At 34.2% G+C, this 22,237-nt stretch overlaps 1 protein-coding gene across 1 annotated transcript in view; it reads right to left on the bottom strand.

Annotated features, from left to right (window-relative positions):
- LOC109836686 (probable thimet oligopeptidase) overlaps window positions 2,283–22,237 on the bottom strand; it is a 25,763-nt gene continuing 5,808 nt past the window's right edge. The window contains exons 5-20 of the mRNA XM_020404663.1: window positions 21,860–22,039; window positions 21,049–21,129; window positions 18,171–18,251; window positions 15,179–15,271; window positions 12,469–12,549; window positions 12,206–12,368; window positions 11,953–12,073; window positions 11,791–11,860; window positions 7,693–7,800; window positions 6,307–6,404; window positions 6,170–6,215; window positions 5,584–5,680; window positions 3,967–4,040; window positions 3,742–3,846; window positions 3,567–3,647; window positions 2,283–2,494 (exon numbers count right to left, since the gene is read on the bottom strand). Coding sequence (XP_020260252.1) covers window positions 2,384–2,494; window positions 3,567–3,647; window positions 3,742–3,846; window positions 3,967–4,040; window positions 5,584–5,680; window positions 6,170–6,215; window positions 6,307–6,404; window positions 7,693–7,800; window positions 11,791–11,860; window positions 11,953–12,073; window positions 12,206–12,368; window positions 12,469–12,549; window positions 15,179–15,271; window positions 18,171–18,251; window positions 21,049–21,129; window positions 21,860–22,039 — 1,590 coding nt within the window. The 3' untranslated portion in view covers window positions 2,283–2,383. The remainder of the gene's footprint in view (window positions 2,495–3,566; window positions 3,648–3,741; window positions 3,847–3,966; window positions 4,041–5,583; window positions 5,681–6,169; window positions 6,216–6,306; window positions 6,405–7,692; window positions 7,801–11,790; window positions 11,861–11,952; window positions 12,074–12,205; window positions 12,369–12,468; window positions 12,550–15,178; window positions 15,272–18,170; window positions 18,252–21,048; window positions 21,130–21,859; window positions 22,040–22,237) is intronic.

Raw genomic sequence — 22,237 nt, 5'->3', positions numbered from 1 at the left:
GGTCAATTCTTTAGGGCCTATCAGTTATCAAACTTGTGATTTTTAAGGTATTACCGTTATTAAAAAAAGGCATTTAGAAAATTTGAATGATAACAGACCTGGTGCAAATTGAGAAAGGGTCCAAACTTCCTACATATTAAAATTGCTCAGATGGTAAAAGGTTGCAGATAGACAACAAAAGGTCGGAATTGATCAAATCTTTATTCCCAAGAAAAATAATAGGGAAAAAAGAATTAAAAAAAGATAAGAAAAAGGAAGAGAAAAACCAGCATGCTGACGTTGAGGATAGAAAAAGAGAGGAAGAAGAAATGTTGGAGATGTTCCCAAAGTTGTGATTATTTTCAAATAATATGAAATAGCTTCTCTTGATTACTGAAGTTAACAAACAGAATTTTGTTGCATACAAATGAAAAAATTTGGAGAAAAGAGTTTATTGCTGTCATCTCTTGCGATTACTAAAAAGCAAAAGTTAAATTACCGGAGTATATCATATCAAAGCCTAAAACTCCCGACTCAAATGTCAAAAGGAGATTAAAGGATAACCCAGTTCTCAATTATTAGTTTGAGGTAGCAATAAGAAACTAAGTTTGCCACAATTCACATTCACCAAGGGAGTGTTTGGTTCAATAGTGGGCAAGAATAAGATTAGGAATCCCATATTTTTTATGGATTTCTAGCTAATCCTTAAAAATTTTAAGACAATTTTATATTGTCATAGAATCCTTTTTTTTCCTATGTTTGTTTCATAACATGAAAAATAGAATCCAACTTTATAGAAACCCTCCAATTCCTATTCTTTAGTTTGGTTTGGAATGAGAAAAGGATTTGGTCTCATAATAATATAGGGTTTGTGAAGAAACAAAATCCGAAAAAAAAGAGGGAGCATAGTACAAATGCGTCAGCTTTCTGCCCCAAATCCACCCAAATCATTAGAATTTGAGTTTCTATAAAATCAGCATACTTTTCCAACTTTATAGATTCTAAAATTTATAAATTTTTGGGGAACCAAACTTAAGAATATGATTCATAAAGAATCCTTTATTTATAATTTTATCATTGTCAGGCCCAAATTCTATTCCTTTTTTTCCATAAAAATGGTGAAACAAACAGCCCCTAAGCAATTCATACGCATAACATGCTTTGTTCATTTAGACATCACTAATAAAGACTGATGACAAATCCTCTTTAGCAGTGGCCAGGAGATCTGGTCCATTAGCTACAGCCTTTTATCCCAAATAGATTAAGATTTAGTTGCGGATAGACCCTCTAAGCTACAAAAGTGTAACCAATTATACCCTCTAAACTATTTTATTAGCACTCGCACCTCTAAACTATTATGCTCAACTCTAAACAACGGCATTTCTCCATTAGCAAATGAGATAATCTTCAAAAAATGTTTTTCTTTTTCAACTGTGAACACGTAGAATCAATACAGAAAACAAGCCAACGCTCCACAAAATCTCTAGCAATAACATGCACGGGGCCCTAAGCACCAATCATAATCCAAAGCACAATATGCGCAATAGATGCTGCAAACATCAAATTCAATCAGACCAGTGTAAAACTTTATCTTAAGTCAGATGAGATAGATGTGTAAAGAAGCTTTGATAAGATAGCAGATGTGTAAAGGAAACTGGCCACGTCAATGGTAGCAAAGATACAGAGAAAGGAACATCAGTGGGTTAGTAGCCACTAAACACAGCAAATCTTTTAGCCTTTTAAGAGCAATATTCCAATCTTTTCTTGCCCTGAACCAACACAGCACTGAAAAGATGGATATGCAATCACAACCAATGTGCAGTCATTTGAATGGTGATCCCCATCTCAAGACAACCGCATCAATTGAAATTGCAAAATTTACCATCAGTTCCCCACTAAATTTTAAGAAACGCGTAAAAGTAATGTGAAATCTATGGCAATGTTTCACAGTAAACCACAGTTTTTAAACAGTTTCACAACAATTATACCTCAAGTCCTGGATAGCTGAGTCTTAGAAAACTAACTAGTTTCCAATCGTCCGCGCTTTAGGTTAGATTGGAACTGGAGGTATCAACATACCCAAAAGCTGATGAGATCCCCTTGTTTCCAAAGCAACTCTTAGTTCAAAGCCAACAGAAACAACCACAAAGATTGATCTATCTACACAAGATACAACATGCTCACAACCACAAAGATTGATCTATCTACCCAAGGTACAACATGCTCTCTAATCTCTCTCTTCTCTCCCTCCCTCCCCTCCCTCCCTACCTCCCCCCCCCCCCCCCCGCCCCCCCCCCCCCCCCTCCGCATCATCCACAACAAAAGCAAATCTCTTTGATGACCTGACAATTTTTGCTTCAGGTTTTACTCTTTGGTTGGTAATTGTCCTGCCATGACCGAGTATTTACCAGCTGTTCCTGGTTTTACTGTCTATAAATGAGTCAATAGACGGTTCTCTTCCCAGATAGTTTCTTAGAATCTCAAGGGGGTCTTTAGCTCCTCCTGGTGCTAGTACCTGCCCAAGTAAACAGCTGCTCTGTTAGTTAGCATGGATGCAAATGACGATAGATATGATATTAAGAGAAGGGGGGAAATATTATATCACAGAAAGCGAAACGAGCTCATATAAGTTTTTTAACTTCAACTTTGAATGTGCAGAATATTTCACGTAGCTTTCTATAGTATTAATGTGTAGAATTCGTAGTTCACATTTGCATTTCCTAAGACACTTATACCATCAAAGTACATTGAACATAGGATATTTTTCCTGGAAACCACCTTAAAAATAGTCATACAGGAACCACCTTTCATTTTCAACTTATACATAAACCACCTTTAATTGGGATTTTGCTCCAATCAACCACCTCCTAAATAAATTTTCACTGAAAAACCAAAACTAACCTTAAAAGATTCATGTTTAAGGTTCACTTGTATCCTAACTAGACCTATAGATTAACAAAGTGAGTCATGTGTCTTGACTGTGAGTTTTCAAAGCGTATTTTTCGGTTTTCGGTGAAAATTTTGACTAGGAGGTGGTTGATTGGAGCAAAAACCCACTTTAAAAGTATTACATATAAATTGAAAATGAAAGGTTATTTTTGTATGGTGACCCTATTTTTAAGGTGGTTTCCCAGCAAAACCTTGAATTTAAGCTCTTTCATATGTTATTACGTAAAATTTTCCTTTCATTTCATATAATCTCTCTCTCTCAGACTAGAAAGTTCCAAATTATCGTTCAGATTATCATATGCAGTGCAACCAACCATAGGTTAATAAGTAAGACTTCTTATACAAAGATGAAATCAGTATGACATCTGATGTTAGTGATGATATAAAAAAAACTAAAATCCATAGCCCTACTTGACCAGAATAGGGTCCACAATGATTCAAATGTTGAGAGCTGAGTTTAGTTTGGCTCAATTTTTCCCAAGGAAGTAGCCTTCTATCTGAACTTACAGTGCCAAATCACTGAGGATATGTTTATTCACTTCAAACAGTTCACTTTTAAAAACCACAAAGACGGAGAAAATATTGACAATGTATTCACAGGTCAAAATTTGAATAGAAGATATGGCACAGGACATTACCTTATTTCTCAACTGAAGGCCAGCAGTCTGGTTTTGTAAATCATCTTTGAATTTTGATGCAAATATATCAGCAGCAAAAGCCTATAGAATAGTCCACCAAATGGTTTTTCTTTCAATCCATCAAAGGGGATTAACACCCCAACAATATCAGCAAAAAGAAGGCATCAAACCATACCTCACTCCAAAGGTAACTATAGCAAATGGCTTCACAGCCAACAACATAGCGAGGGAAACATGAGGCGGGATTAGTCCCTTCCAACAAAGGTATACCTAACATAACCTGGATGAAAGATCAAGCAACACCGTGCAACAAAAAGATTAAGATATAGACACTTGATGCTCAAATAAGGTAGGGGGAAAAAGAATAAAGAAAGAAAATAATCATGCTAGCTATTTGCACCTTGGGATGGAGGTCCTTGAGTAACTCTACTATGTCCACGTCTTCACTTGAATGTATAATCTGATCAATAAGGCCTGTAAGGTGCAAGAATTCAGTTGTGCTTGGAATAAATTGTATCCACAGGTAAGGTATCAAAAGGAAATCCAAACAATCTAAAATAAGTAAATAACTAATAGCCTGGCTATCAAATGGTAAGAGTGGGCCACAACCATAAATATTGAACAAAAGCATTTGCTAGAACCAAATATGACTAACAATAACATCACAAATCAAATGATGCAATAAATATCTGAACCAACTTTGAGAAGGATGAAAGCTTGATAAATTACTTAAATGGGTATGGATAAAGGAAAAAACAACACATGCAGGCTTTTTCAGACTAGTTAGGAGCATTGTTTTAAAAATCCCCGATGTAGCCAATATAACAGCCAACGTATCCTTGCATAAAACTTTCCACAAAAGACATTGTCTCAATATCCTTCACCGCTTTTGGCAATTTTTGGGCGATATATCCCCGATATGGCAAATATATTTGCCGATATGTTGGCCAATATGCCCTTTTATATGGCTTGTCACAAGACAATATAGTTCTACAAAATTTCTTTACTGTTTTTTAGCAAAAATTCCAGCCCTATGAAACTTTTTAGCAAAATTCTACTAGACTATTTCCCTAAATAAGTTTCTACAAATGGTCAGGGATCCAAAACATATATCATTTGCAATTTTTTGTGTGCTTAGATTTCATTAAGTATGCTTGAGTACATTTTTAGGACATCATATTATATATGCACATTATCTGATATGACACTGCGATATTTACGATATATCCAATATTTCCCCGATATCCACAATGCAATATGGACTTTCGCCATCTGATATTTCCTCGATATCCAATATTTAAAAAAAAAACCCGGTTAACAGTAAACACAAACTGAAGCATGGTTACATTTTAAGGAAAAAGCCAGAACATTTTCAAACATATAAATGAACAAGACTATGAAGGAGGAGCCTAATAGTTTAAGATGTGGTATCATGGCAAGCAGACTATAAGTCACAATTTCCAGAACTTTTCTCACAAAATCCAGAATAAATTTTCAGCCAGAATTTCTCAAACAGTAACGAGATTTTTATATCAAAAGTAGCCTTTCATATTAGATAACAAAATAGGAATATTAACAGTAATAAATAATTTCCTAAATAACAATGATAAATAATAAGATAATATAGTAATTCATCTAAAATCAAAGAATAGAAGGAGAAGCTGGGCTGTCCCTTAAATGTTCTTGCATTCAACAGATCCTTATTCCCAAAGAAAAGCACTGTGAGGCAGCTTCTGTACAAATGTGTGCTCATACTTACGAACCATATAATGATTATGTGTGCTCATACTTACGAACCATATAATGATTGCTAACACCAGTTACATTGATAACTAGACTAGATACAGCAACCAAGGGGAAAGACAATTTAAAAGCTGATAATCTGAAGTAAAGCATATAAAAACGCATGTGAATGAAGGAAATAAAGAAGTTATTATTAAACCTGCATCACAACAACTGCATTTGCACCATGAAAAAACTATCTAGGTGCAAATAAAATAATATATTAGTGACTTACAAAAAAGAATTTCTTGCTTCAATTTAAGACCAGAGAACATATCTCGTCGTCTTTTCAAGGCTCTACACATCTCACTTGTAATGGATTTTGTAATATCCTGCAAAACATAGATTAAACACATGTAAAATTTATTCCATAACAGTTACATGCTAAGTTTTCCAAAACATAATTTCCCTGCACATGACATGATAAGACATGTCTTCAATTTAGATTATGACTCCTTTCAGATGCTGCACATCATGATATAGGAAGATAGTCCTCTAATATCCTTATTAAAATCACTGATTTACTGGCACAACGTTCCTTCATGGAAAAGGAATATCATGTGTCAAATATTATAAAAATAAAGATTGAAACATAGGTTTTTTCTCCCTTTCTTCTTTCAGAGGTAAATGCTGCCATATGTTTTTATTTGAAGAATCAACAGATAGAATTTCCCGGAGTTATCACAGAACTCTGGAGTTGCAAGCAGAAACATCAGTGCAATAATACCATGCGTCAAAACATAAGTATCTCAGTTCACAGGACTTGTTAGCTACTGCCCATTTTTAACTGCTACAACAATGGATAGAAACAAAAATGTCACCTGATGGAAACCGGACATCATTTTGAGACAGCCACCTTCGTAACACCTAAGCAAAAAAGTTTTATGTAAAGAATTGTTGCCTGGCGGCACCTTTCATGTAATTCGAAGTAATAAAATTTGAAATTGCCGAAATTTACCAGTTCTCCAGCAGTTGACTAGGAATTTCACTGAAATCGGCTTCAATGCGTAACCCAGAAAACCTAGCAAAAGTTGCTTGATTGCATATATGGTGGACCTGACAAGGAGGTGAAAATGTGAAATAATATACAGATAGCCATCAAAATCCTGGAGAAAGCACAATCAGTTGATTTTAACAATTCAGTACCAAATATGAATTCTCACACTTTGCAGTTTGCACTTCAACAATTCTTATATTTAAGAATACAGCTTACAAGGAAAATAGTAATATTTAATTGCAAATTAATAGATTAACGACTCATTAATACACAGTATAATATTTTAACATTTATAGATAACTGCCCTGATCATAAACTTTAAATAGATCAAGTTACTCTGCTAATATCAAAGTTTATGCAATGCAAAAGGACAATGGTTTATGAGTAGTATGAACCTTCTGGGGCTAACGCATAAAGTATAAAGCAGGCTTAGTATATTAAGATTTCTTACTTAGCGAGAATGATGTCTTTTGCAGGTGCATCATGATCCTTCATAGAAAAAAGAACTGAAAGATGACAATAATGTACTGTGCATCTGCAAATTTAAAATCCCACCAGGAGAATCACAATTTATTAACAATAATGTTGTATTCAAGTCATAAAGCCATGTCTTTCATTTTGCTAGAAGCTTACAAAGATGGCTAATAAATGTTTGTTTGAAGTCAATTCACCACGACTCCATTTCCCTAGAAGCACAGGAAAATGACAACAATAAATGTTTCAAGGCAGCTTAGTTTAAAGACCATCCAAATCAACCCCACCTCATTTATTGTTTAATAACCTAATTTTATAGTCTGAACCCGATTGAGGGATGGACTGCTTATCAGGCATGCATCAGATTTGGGTCCTACTCATGGTATCAAATTCGAATGCAGATCCATGGTATCATATGAACACAACCTATTAACAGCCCCAACTGTGGAGGATCTTCCAGCGAGCAAAAGCATGATTAAGCTTTGCTTCCACGTATTTTGAATTTTGTCATCATAGACAACTTCAATTACCTGCTGTTCAAGTTCTTGCAATCGTGATTGCACTGGCAGATCCTTGTGTTTCTGCTTGCAAGTGCAACTATTACCAGATAAGGTCAAGCGTAGGGATTGCAGAGCCATTGCTACTGCTGACCTCATTGTCATTGCAGCTAAACAAATACCACTACTGTGACGACAATGGATGTGTATTAACACTATAGTGACACATGAAAAAAAAACTGAAAGGAAACAAAGCAGCAAAAAGAACATGCAATTACTATAAAGGTAAAGATCACTGATCAACCACATACAAACTATTCAGAATAGCTAATTCAAACAATTCAAAAGAGTAATTTGAAGTTTGAGATCAACATACCACATGAGTAAACTCATGGCAGAGACTGACAACTTCAGAGAATCTCAATAACACTGGATTTTGATCAATTGGTTTTGGACACTGAGATATTAGTATTGCAACTGGAATCTACACAGGTGAAAAGGAAAAGAATTGGTAAGATGAAAATATAGAGTGAACTAGTGCAATATTTGCTAATTAAGATGTCCACCGTGCAAATTGATATACTTAATAAAATGCTTAACCATCTACTCAAGCAGAAAATATATATATCAGCCCATACAATGACCAGAATAAGGTCCTGATACCTTCCAGGCAAATCACACACAAACACACACAAAATAAAAAATAATAAAATAAAATAAAATTAGGTGACAGAAATTTAAGATTCCGAATTACATTTAAGAGGATATTAGCTATCAATATCAACCATTCAGTAATCAGTATACATTATAGACTTGCTTCCCAGCCACCACATTGTACTTGGGTAAGGCTTAAGATGATCATTGCAATGAAACTCCTATTACAGTTTGGAAAATCATATGCTTGTGGTCATAACTAATAACTCAGTGCAATATACATTCGTCTGTCCAATTAACATCTGTCGATGCTATCTAAAGGCAAAAAAGAAAAATAAAATAACTGAAACAGCCAAAGGATGTCCAGTAATCAGATGTCACTTCACACAAGGATATTTAGTTGTAAAAAAATACTTGCACAAAAGTGAAAAGAAGTCGATAGCAAGGTTAAAAGAAAGCAGTGATCCATCTCCAAATACGAAAGGCAACACGAAAGGCAACACCAATGATTACATTAAAAAAAACATCCTTCTAGGTTGATCCAAAATACAGGTAAAAGTTGAGAGGCAGTTGACTGGTAGTACCTCAGAACGTGATTTCATTGGCTAGATCTTTTATGCCTCAAAAATGAATGTAATTTCTCACAGCAAGCTGTCACTTCATCAGTCGCCTACAATCATATCTAGACTATACAATCTAGAAACTCATTTCTGATTGTATAGCTTACCTTCATGAACTAAAAACTTACCAAGAAATTTGATCGACTGGGCCTCAATCAACTAGGACTTCCACCGAGTAAAAGAGTGCTGGCTTTGTGTTTACCATGGTGTTTTCCTTATTGTGTTTTTGTAAAAAAAAACACAATGGCGCTGTGTTTTTCCCTTAAAATGTTGTAAAAACACCATGGTAAGTATTTTTGGTCAACACTAGTTTGACCCATTACAACATTAGTATTAAACATATTACTAATATATTATATATTAATTATAATAAAATATATTGTAATAAAATGTTATAATATTTAGTTTACAATATTATAGTATTATAAGCATTAAATATAATGCAATATAATATTGTATAATGTATTATAATATTATGTTGTACTTTAATGAGTTATATTATATTATAATTACTATTATAATAGAATTATTACATATTATTTTCAAATAATTATATATTGAATTATTTTGGTATATCAATTTGTTATTGTTATATATTATATTAATATTTTTATAATAATATTATTTTATTATTAATATAATATTATACTATTATTCATATAATATAATATTATTAATAATGTTAATATTACAATTTATTTATTAAAAAGAATAATATTATAGCAATTATACTATTGTATAGTAAATTATTATATTATTATTTATTATCAATAATATTTTTTATTATTTTTATTAGTTTATTTATATTTTACTATTATTTATTATTATAAAATGCATTATTAACATATTAAATACTAGTATTTAATATGTTATTATATTATTATATAAGATATTTTATTTATTATATTTTTATATTATTTAATAAATATTACTATATTAGATTAACTATAATATAGCATAGTATAATATAGTATAATATAAAAACCATGTTGATAATAACTCTATATTAATTACATTTAATATATTATGTTAGATATTATATTAACACATTCTCAAACTCAAAACTAAAACACCAAACTTAAAACACCTAAAATGTGTTTTGAAATAAGTGTTGTGTTTTAGTTTGAGGATGATTTAGCTCAAAAAACACCATGATTTCCAAACGCATGGTGCTTTGTTTTTGTCAAAAACACCATGGAAACAAGTAAAACACCATGTTATCCAAATACGGAGCCTAAGTCATCATCAAACAGTCAATATTCATGTTCATAGGAAAAGGCTCAGATAATGATGACAAGGATAACTACAAGTTAACTCACTCAGATGAGTAAATAAAGGTTCGGCTATATAAGAATAAAGAAAATGGACATTGTGTTGGCTCATTAAAGTTGAAGAAAGGATGGGATGAAGCTAGCTTATATGCAAGTAGCAATGTTTATGTATGTATATGGCATCCTATAGTCCAATTCTGTAATTCATAATTCAGCCACATGTAGTCGTGTCATTGACATACATACATTGCAAAAATCTTACAAGATCAAGCCATGTTGACTTGATCTTCCAATCATGATTCAAACGGATGCAAAAGGATAAATTTCAGAAGTAGGCAAGTAGCATATCATAGTCGGACTGAAATCTCATAATCTCCATTAATTTCTTGGTAGCAGCCTTTGAAAAACACATTCTAACTAAATCATCCACCAAATTACTTAGTAATTTGAGAAATTTGAAGACGAAAAAATATCAAAAACAAAAGACGCACGGCATAATCAGGTAGTAGTTTTGTTTATTATGTGCTCATAAGGACCTGAGAGACTAAGTTTTATCACATATGACGATTCCTTATGTTATGGTGTTTCACTCGCCAAAGTGCAACCATTTGCTAACAACGAACAGGTGTAATTCTGCATGCAAATGCCTCAATCAAATTGGTGGCCAAGACCAACAAGGATTCCAAGTTAGCCGACTCGCCGAGTTGACATTCCTTTATGTCAACTCGAATGGCGAAACTTGTCGGTCCCCTTGTCGAAGACAACTCGCAACGAGCCCACTCGGTCAAGTATTCGACGCCTCACAAGGACGACTCGAAAGGTGTTACTTCTCGACGAAGCTAGAGTACGACTTCAGCCTCGATCCTCTCCCGCTGACACAACGTCGATGTCGCAATTAATGCTTGGCAAGCGCCATCATACCTCTAGCCCCGATAGTTTTCATGACTCATCGGACCACGTCGACACCGTCATGCCCCAGATCGCTTCACATTTAATGTTAAGATGATCTCTCCTCCAATCGTCAGCCGACACCAGTAAAGCAAGAGCTGACTCAGCCGTCAGCCCATACTTCTTCACCGTCATCCTGTGCTCGACCACAATGACGGTTCTACCCTTATACCATCGGTATAAATAGATGTACTATTCCAGATATCAAGAAGAGGGAAGCAATTCCACTACACTATAGAACTCACGCAATTCTTCATTTCCCCACTCAAGCTCACCAGGTAGCTTGATCATCGAAGGAACCACGAGGGAACCAGTCCCCGTCCTCTCACGAGTTTCTATATGTGCAGGGTTCAGCCACTGAATATTGATATCAAGTTAAGGTTAAAAAAATATGGGAAAGAATTCCACAATTTCCCCAACCAAAAGAGTCTGAAGCTTAGTTCACATAAATATACTTAGTGAGGGTATAATGAACAGTATTACAATCACGGTGAAACAAAGTAAAAAGACATAAGCTGTTAGAACTGCAGTGGTCACTTGAACATAAATAAAGTATACAACCAGATGGCTGAAAAATAAGCAAGAAAACAAAAGAACCAATCAAACAAATTTCTTGAAGCAAGACGAGTGTAAGGAAATAACTAAAATGTCAATACGATCTCTAGAAAAGGATTGATCATACTCCACAATACTTTCTGAAGTAAACTAATAATATTGTGTCAAACACTTAGCTTAAGAATTTAGAAAGAAATGAAGTCAGACATTGAAATAACAAATTCGAATAATTCATAAGACAGCATCCTAAACAACACAGATAACTCTACAGTACTGAGAGCAGCTGTGTTGGGTAAACCATCTGTAAACTAAATTAAATATTGGGCTCCACACGCTGAAAAAATGAATAAATTTTATAAGATGTTAGAGATAAACATCGCAAAAGATCAAAAAGATGCAAAACTCCAGAAAGGTAAAGGCCTGCACCTGACGTGTTCCACCAGACAGACATCCATTTTGAAGGGGCAAAATGCATGTGTGAGTATATTTTCCTTCTCTAGGGAACAAATAAACAGAGTTTAAGCTTTTCACCCAGGTAATTCAATTAAAACAAAACACAGCTACTGTTAACTAGAGAAAGAAATGAACCTGGAGAACATATCTAGGTACAGATAACCTAACAGCTCACTTGTGCTGAAATCCAGAATAGAATAGAGGCAGACTGTTCCATGCCAAACCTCAGCATTGCTAATTTCCTCGAACCTTAAGCCTGTATCAGGTATAATCAAGTACAATGATTATATAAATATTTATCATAAATAAGTAATTTCTGAAATATTTTTGAAGCCTGTAGCTTTATAACAGCAGTGGCAGAAGTTAAATTCAGGAATATAATAGTTACCAAACAGATCTTGAAAGATCTTGAAAATCCCAGACAGGACTAAGTTGAAAGGAAAGTACTGCTTCACTTCTCCTAGATCCAGATTGAGATGTCGTTCCTCAGCTCTCTTCATATAGTACAAAAGATCCTCCATCCCAAAAGGAGAATCCCCTTCCTCTATTCTCTGACATGGCAGAAAGCTCTTAAATGACTCAACACTTATTCGAGAGAGAGCACCTATTCAAAGAGAACACTAGAGCAGCATAAAAGAATTATAAATAAACCTTTAAATCTTTAAGCATACTGAGCTCTATGTTCGCCAGCCCAGTAACACTGGCAGAGATATCCTCTAAAAATTCAAAGACCTGCAAGTTATAATGAAAAATTGTTAGACGGTGACCCCAGATTATGTCATCTGAATTGATATCAAAATGCGGATGACTTAGTTCAGACAATTGACCAGCAATTCAAAAGGACTTGGCATTGCTAACAATAAAAAAAGACGACGACTTAAATTGCTGATAACTTCCTCAATAGTAAAGAAAATAATCATAAAATATAATGACCTGCCCTGTAGCGTGCCTTAGAGCAAAAAATAGGTCTCTGGCCTTGAGCCTCACTTTCTTTTCACTTTGCCATGACTCATTTTCTTTTCATAGATTGGTACATCGATTATAACAAAAACAGAACACTGGAAGATAAGCAGGCCCAGATCATGTTTGCTTGTGAAATTATAGTCATTATAATATCAAACAATATTAAATTAAATACCATAAATTTTCACAAGTAAAAAACTTCTTGGAGGAAATGTTGGTAGGATCTAAATTGATACAGCAATTTAGGAACCACTTGGAAAAAAAATGCAGCACGTCAAAATATGATTCACAAAAACATGATCACACAAATACAAAAGATAATTTGATCAGAGACCCAACATTGCAAGTGAACATTTCATTTAAAACAACTTGGAAAAACTATGCAACGTATTAAAAAAATGACATAAATTACTTCAACAAAATTAGAGTAAAAGAAACCAAAATAGAAAACTATTTAAAATAGAAATCATGGGAAATTGTTAATTAGTTAGCTTGATACATTGTGACACAACTGGGTAGATTAAGTGTCAAGTGGTAAATTTGTATCCGAATTCAGGTTTTAAGAGGTCCCAGCGTCAAACTTACATCTATTCATTTACTTTAGTGCATTGTATCTTTCAGGGTTTCTTCCTAGAAACTGCCTTTAAGATAGGGTCATTACTTAGAAACCACCTCTGATTGTCAACTTGTGTGAACCACATTTAAACGGTTTTTGCATCAATCAACCACCTGGAGTCACTTTAAGTTAAGTTTTTTCGCTTTTCGCTTTTACTGTAGTGATTAGTTGAGAAATACCAAGTTTATTAGACAAATGATCCTTAATTGAGTTTAGGTGGGGTCAATTACCAAAAAAACTTAACTAAAAATTGGCTTGTGTGGTTGTTGCAACTAAAAACTGTTTAAAGGTGGTTTATGTATAAATTGACAACAAATGTGGTTTCCATAGAATGAACCTATTTTAAAGGTGATTTCTAGGAGGGAAAAATCCTATTCTTCGAAACGAAATCCACCGGAGGCCTTTTCACATGGCCTGAAGGCTCCGAGGGTAGGTGGGGTCAATTACCGGAAAAAGCTTAACTGAAAAGTGAGTCCACGTGGTAGTTGCATCAAAAAACCATTTAAATGTGATGTATAAATTGGCAATCAAAGGTGGTTTCTACACAATGAACCTATTTTAAAGGTGGTTTCTAGGGAGGGGGAGAAAACTTATCTTTCAAAACGAAATACACTGGAAGCCTTTTCACATGGCCCGAAGGCTCTACTGAGGGTACAAGCCAATAGCTTAACCTTTTGTCTAACTGGTTTCAGACAAAACTACTAGAACTGTCGAAGGAAAATGCAAACAACCTATTAAAATACCTGATGCAGTAAGCGGACTACTATACGAACTGCAGATGCTGGTTAGTGGTTACAGTTCATACAAACCTATCAACATCCTTTTTGCCGGAGAAAACTGGTTCTTTTTTTTTTCTTTCTTTCTGCTCCTTGCCCATAAAATCACTCACAATATCCTCTCTTTCTAGTTCGGCTAGGGAAACATTAAAAGGGAAATAAATTTTTGATTCTAGGGGCACTTATAGGCTACCTAGTGACTCCCTGACTTATTGACTTAAGAGACACGTCCTATCTTCTCTTGCATCACATTTTATAGAGAAAAAAGTGAAGCAGTAGAGAATCTAGAGATTTGGATAAAAGAAAATTGTGGCGAGTCTATCTTCAGCATGAAGTTCTGAACAATTCAAACGATAGATTACCTGATAATGGCATACAATTCTTCAAACAAGGTATATTGGATTAAAAGAGCCTATTGGAATAGTTATTTAATCATGACTCAGAAAGTATCAGTTTGAGTACAAGGTGAAAAATAGTTACAGAGGAATAAATCAATATGGTAAACCACCCTAATCCACAACACTCGTCCTTCTACTTTGCTTCAAAAACACTATTTTTTTCAAATGATTACTGGTACAAGAGAAATATTTGAATAAAATATAGTATTCATTATCTATTAATCTGGTACCCTCCAAACAAAGATTATATCCTTAACTAACATATTGGGAATATTCTTGCACCATTCTATTATACTTTCATTAACCAGAAGAATCTTTTCTCATCAGACCCTTCCCAGATCTAATTCCATGAGCTTACAAAGACTTTTCAAGTAGTTTTACTTTTGAACTGAAAACCAAATGGTTCAAGTAATCCGACACAATTATGAGTGATGAATAACAACAATAAATATAAAAATAATTTAATAAATTATTCGTAACATGAAGAAAAAATATCTGGCATGTAAATATTTAACTACCTAGCATTAATCTTCTAAAACATGCATATAAGATATTTAGAATTTCCACATAAGATAATGAAAATATGTTTTTAAAGTAACTGTACAAACCTTTGCAGAGTTCTTTGCCATTCTAGGTTCAATAACAAAGTCGGCATAGTTAGAATAACCAAGTAATCTTGCAAATTTATGCCGCAACTGGATCTGATTTAAGTATGAACAAGTATTAGCAAAGTCTATACAGTCATGACATATGAAAGACCCTAAAAAGAGAATAAGAAGAACATTTTAAAGATGCAGAAATAGATGCAACCAAACGTCAATTAGAGAGCACTAGCAGATATGAGATACAATAAATGTTATTTGATTAAGCCAGACACACTAGTAAAAAAACTCATCAACAGGGCTCAAGTATCACCTACTGTGTGTGTCTGTCATGAAATTGACGCACGCACGGACGTATATACAAAACATGGATGCGTGTGCGTGTAATTCAGCTAAGTATACATAAATATATGAATTTATTGCAGCATGTATGAAAAGTAAAGTTCAAAAGAATTGGAAAATAAGAGAATCGTTCATTTTTCTCACTCGAATCTTATCAACGATAATATCACCATAATGCCTCCTCAAACTAGAGCATATGTGTCACACACTCAAGCTTGTTACAAGGCATGCTCAATGACTTGATAAGCAAATTCAGTAATTGATTAACTGATTTTTCATTTCTTCACTGAGTGATCTTATCCCAGTTTTTTTTTAACCTAGAAGATAATGAAACTCAATATCCTTTATTCTTTCATGAAGCACGGAATTATTCATGACATACATAATCGCCTAACTGCTGCAATATAACTTCATCTTAGAAGAAAACACATAATTAACCTAATTGGGTAGTTGTATCCATACCATCTGACAAATAGTATTCATCATAGGTTAATGTTCAGGCTCTCTACTCGGTTTCAAGATAACACTTTGTTTCCTTCTCCAAGAAGATTCCCACCAGCATATACACAACAGCATCAACAGACCTCATGCCAAATGTCGTTCCTGTCCAATCTACATAAAAGAAACCAGCTATACACTGCATTGGAATTTTGAATACAGGACTCTTTACCGGGAGCAATCTTAAATGACATAATATCCCGATAAAAGGATTCCAATGATTTCTAACACCCGCCAGATCATCAAATTACTTCTCCTGCTCTGCTGGAAGCTATGTTACCTAGGTACTTCGATTAGGAAGCCATACCCATACCCGACACATAGTCGTACCCGTACCCAAACTTCTTGGACATATCTTAAATATATGCATATGTTTATCGGGGCTTATACTCAATTATATAATATATTTTTTAATTTAAAACACTCCTCGTGCACTTCTTGAATGTATATTCTACACTTCACATCTATTTTTTATATATTGATCTTATGTAAATGACAAAACAATATTGATCTTACACAAATTATTAATTTTAATACATATAAATATACATACATGGGTATATATAGTCATGTCCCCATACCCTACCTTTTACAAAATTACAAATCTACCACGCCTCGTACCCGTACCGCTACCAGTACCCATACCCATGCAATCTAGTCTGGAAGTTTAGAATTTCAACCAATTAAGGTATTCATGGGCTTGCATCCTAGCCTCTGCTAACATATATCTTAACACCCAAAAATAATACAAATGTTTGAGATTCTTCATGTGAAACTTCATTTGGATGTACTCATTCAGCTCATGGATGTCTCTCTCTTCATTAACTGTAACGAGTGTTGTTCATGCGCCAGACGCAATGCGGAGCGTAAAGTATCTTTATGCACACATGCGCAAGGCGTAACGCAATGTGCACGCTCGAGTGATGTGAGGCGCACAGAGCACACGTAATTTTTCAAGATAGACAGTCAAGCACGAATAAAAATGTTTAGGAATTCTCATAAAAGATATATCACGATATATAATATCTTGCTACCAAATCACAATATAAGGTCTTAATTTTTAATGCTAATACATCCAAAGTTCATACTTTTTAAAACCAAATGTCCGATCAAGACTTATATCCAAGCAAAATCAAATAGCAAACGAGGATTAGTTAGGGTCCTCAATTGAAGGCTACTAAAAAGGCCTAATAGAGTTATTTTGTTTTTTGGGATATGGGTTATCAAGTATAAAGACTCGATTAAAATATTAACGAACAATAATATATGAGGTTATATACTAAATGCACCATGTGGAATGCTTGCAGGGCGCAAAAGGTGCTACTGCATCAGGTGCGAGACGCTTTGCAATCGCCCCGCGTTACAGGGCATATGAGGCGCAGTGAGGCGCGCACCTTTGAAAATACTGACGGTAACTAGAATATCATCCACATACATGGCTGAGAAGATCCATCTTCTTTGACAATGTCAATGTGTGAAGTAGCCGGCGACGGGCGACTAGGGCTTGCTGCAATAAAGTTGGTAGTGATGGGGATTCTAGGAACTGAATCCCTTTTCAATATTTGGAACAAGGACTACGGTTAGAGTTGTAACTTTTATGGTTATGATACTGTGAAAAGTAAAGTTATGGAGAATTAGGGTAGATGAGATAATGGACTCTTCTGCCTCAGATCTCACTAATAATAATAGACTGACACTTTTACATAAAGAACTCAACTATAAAACTCCATAACATTATATACATGACAGAATCTAATTTTAATAAATGGCATATAAAACAAACAGATTTTTGAAGGGGACACAACATACTTTATCCTATACATAAATTTAAAGATAACAAGAAGTTTCGTATTGATGTTTGTTAATCTCGGATAGACTATCATGTTGGAGTGTGGTAGACACCATTTTCCTTGGGATAAGTGCCCCACATATGACTGTTGCAACCATCCACTTACTCTTCTTCTTCCTTTCAGTGCGGTGAGTGCAATAATAAAAAATAACATAGGAGTTCATGTCTCATGTTAAGTTGTAGTATTAACTGAAAGAAAGGGGAAGAATATGTTTTCATGGTGTATAGAGAGCATGTAACATCCCATTTACCAAATATGCAATGTTCCAAATCTAAAACTATTAGAAATTCCTTATAAAAGAATGTTACCAAACTATCCAAGACAACAAGATTTTCTTTTCCACGTCTTTGATTGTAAGCCACAGCAACTAGTTTCCTAGTTGCGCCCACCTGTAAGAGATGAATGCAGAAGATGTTAAAAAATAATACATAGACCCGACAGCTTTCTCAATCTTCAGTAATTAAACAATATGTAGAACACATCTAAATCCTCTAGAATCTTGGAACTTCTAAAACTAGTGAGTGTATAAGTTCAGCCAAATATTCGGATTTGTAGGAATTAGCAATTATCATGATCAGTTGACATTATTAACTTTTCAAAAAAAACACTAAAGGCAGCTATGCATGATTACAAATCTTGGAAAGACATATATATACATAGAAAGTTCAATCAACTAATACAGTAACAAGAACCTTTAACCCAATTTTTTATCGTGGCTACAGGAATTCTATTCTTTCATTGTTACCAGTTATATTCTTCATTAGGTTAACCATTGTCACAACTCCCCGTTTTTCTCAAATCCACCTCTATTTCTCCCTGCTCCACTAATTATAATCCCATACTGTCTCCTAACTGGTGCACTTCAATAAGCACTCATATTCATATAACCATCCTGATTTGATAAAGCATGTCATCTACAATCTTACCATCTTGACAAATGATTTATTCTAAACATCAAAAGTGCTTACTCCTAGGTATTCATTGAATGTCAGTGTGTACTATACGCTCATTATTTTTCACAGTTTTACCAAAATTACATGATATACATTCTATTTTTATGCTAAAATTTAGATCTTTTTTATTTAATAACTCTGTTTCGCCTTTCTACTTTAGAAATTATAGTTGCTCTAGTTTATCAACTAATAATCTAATATATACCAATACTAAGCTGCTAATTCTCCGCACATCAGGCCTTTTCTTAGCGACAACGATCTTGTTGAATAGCTTAGATGACCATCCTAAGTCATTTCTCTAAAAGACATTTCAAAACTTTAATAGGAATATCAAAGTTTTACTAAAATTATATTATATATTTGATATTGCTACTTGTGTTCTAATAATTTTAAATTATTTTTTATCTTAATAACTCCTCTTCACCTTTCTACTTTAGGAATTATCACTCTCCAATTTATCAACTAATACTATGTTGTTACTAAAGTCCTAATTCTCTACTCATCAGATCTTTTCTCATTGATAATAATCTTGTTGATTAGCTTATCTGAGCATCCTAAGCTCATATCAATAAGACATTTCAGAACCTGGGCAAGGATATCCTCATATCCTACCAGTGACTACCACTCTTCCAATTTTCATGTTCTGTAAAAGTGTCCTTAAGCTCATTAATCTTACTTTCAACAAACAAGCATAGTTCCCATCATGTTGTGTTATGTTATATTCTCCAGGATTGTTATCATTAAACAATTTATGAAGATAACTCCTCACCTCTTTCTAATTTCATCACCCATTACTAAAACTCTTTTGACCTTCACTCTTGATACATCTCCATAACCAAGTCTCTTCTCTTTGTTTCTCTCATTGCGGGCTCACGCACGCACACACATATCCTTTACCCGAAGACTCTGGTTTCTTATATAAATTATCCTACGTCTCATATATAGCCTAAACGCTTTTCTGTACATCTTTCCTAATTTATATTTTCAAAAAATCCCTCATTCCTTACTCCATGACCATTAATAACAACTATTTCACATGGAAGAATGCATGATAGTTCAGCGTTATACACCAGCTCCTAATGACTAGGACATGTTCTTAATCAGATAAACAGAAACATTGTTTTCTCATGTATGTAGAATCAGAACCTGGCCTGAAATTTCCTCCTCCTTTTATTTTCCCCTGATACTGGTACCACTCAAACAGTGGCGGAGCCACATACAAGTCAGGTTGGGCAAGCGTAGAACCTGGGAATTCGTAAAACCTCCGTACCTTAACAAATGAATTATCTAGACCTACAACTCTTTTACCCCTAGTCAATATTTAGTAATAAGTCACCTCCAACGTAAAGAGAACTAAAGACTCAATGAACTATTACAGTGCACTACAGTCAATTCGGTTCCCAATATAATTAAAAAAGACCTAACGATTGAAATTATCCATAAGATATCCTTCTACAGATAATTAAAAAAGATTAAAGATCATGGTGAAAGATGAACACATCACAATATACATATATTTTCATTTTCGTGTATGAGGTATATATGTTTAAAAATACTTTTATGAATTTAAAGTCTCTAGATATTCTTCTTAGTTTTGTATTTCATGCAACCTAATGAGAAGGGCGCCTATGCTGGATAAAAATCATGGATTCGTCCCCGCATTCAAAGCTGTTTGACCAACTCTGACATGCCTCCGATGAGTACCACTCTAACTTATATGATACAGGAACTCTTAAAGTCCCTAACCATTACACCAAACTCCAAAGTTCTAGTGAGGGTTGAGGGTTATTGTTTTATATTCTAACAGGAACAAATGTCTCCACTTCTTGAATGCTCATGCAGACTCTAGCATTATCCAGGATCCACATGACTCCAAATCTTAGCCATATTTTGCTTCAGGTAACTCATTTTTTCCCTGACAGGAATTATGAGTCGATGGGCTAATGGACAAACATTGGATTTGAAAGATACAGGATGATGCCATAGAGGTATTTGTTCACGAACAGAACAGTAGCATAAGACAAATCATGCTTAAATTACTAATTGGGTCAAACAAGACCTATTGGCCACCCATTATTTGTCAAAGTATCCTCAAATATGCTGATCAACAGATGACAGTTAGATGTTCAAATGAGAGCTGAAATATTGCAGAATAATAGACTGAGAGGTAAACTATGAAAAAGAGGCATGTTGATATTAAAAATTATGTGATGGCAAACTGAAAGTATACTGCCTTGCAGTGCTCAAGTATTGGTGAAACATGATGATTTCTCAGATGGACCTTCAGCTTCGCACTTTCAGTTTTCTCCAAGCTCTGAATAAAAAAGGAACAGTTACATTTACAATGAAAAAGGAGAAGTTAACCCATAACAGTAAACATCTAATATGCCAAGCTTGTAAACAATGCAAAATAGTGGTGAAAACTAAGATGCTGGCTACTTAAATACTGAAATAGTCATGAACAAAAGAGATGAGAAGCAACAAAATGAAGACTATAAAAACCACAAAACAGAAAGCACTAGGTGCTTCTTCTAGTTATTCAATCATGCATATTCATGAGTGCAGCAGGAACTCCTTTCTAACTAATAAAGTGAAGCACATGAATGCATAACGTAATGAGTTATAACCTTTCCCTGGAATAGAATAGATAATAACAATGGCTAATGTTACTAAGGAATCTATGAACTGCTAAAATTTATGTCTAGAAGACTGGCATAAAATAGAATTTCTTGTTCCTCTCATCTGATGCCATAAAGCATGTAATAATATGAAATACACTCACTTCTATTAGCTTATTTGTCGGTTCATTCTTGCAGGCACCTTGAATACTACATGTGGACATGCAATTATCAACCTAAGCCGCTCATCAGGATAATATATTATGAACTTTTCTTACAACACCACAAGAACATAGAGGCACCAAGATATACCAACATCAAGATGAAAGCAATGGATAAAAACGTGTACGCTATGGTGATAAATAAAGAAAGACTCACAATAGCAAAGCTATAAACATGAAAAGATTCAAGACCTTAGATATAGACCTTTATGAATTCTGGAGGCATTCCAGCCAGCTCATGATCGCCCAAGAGAAGAAAGCTGTTATCCTCATTCAAGTTTTGGATGTACTGTGCACTTAGGTTGTCTAAACGAGAACGTAAATACTCCAATTCTTTTCTCTTGCTCAAAGTTAGGTTAATACCATTCCGTTCGTAATCTCTAACCTGTCACTGGACGAAAGAAGAATTAGCAGCAAACTCAAGATAGTGTCATAGTTTACTTGCTTATGTCACAAATAAAAAAAAATAGAAAACCAAACATTAAACTCAAAATGTGAAGAGGGAAAAAATCATGAATCATAATATAAAAGGATGAAGTATAGATTCTATGTGCAGCTTTCAAAATTTTCTTGAAGCTTTTAT

Source organism: Asparagus officinalis, chromosome 4, assembly GCF_001876935.1.
Source record: "Asparagus officinalis chromosome 4, Aspof.V1, whole genome shotgun sequence".
Classification (NCBI taxonomy): domain Eukaryota; kingdom Viridiplantae; phylum Streptophyta; class Magnoliopsida; order Asparagales; family Asparagaceae; genus Asparagus; species Asparagus officinalis.
Note: the sequence above shows the minus strand (reverse complement) of the source record. Positions and strands in the feature narration are given on the sequence as shown.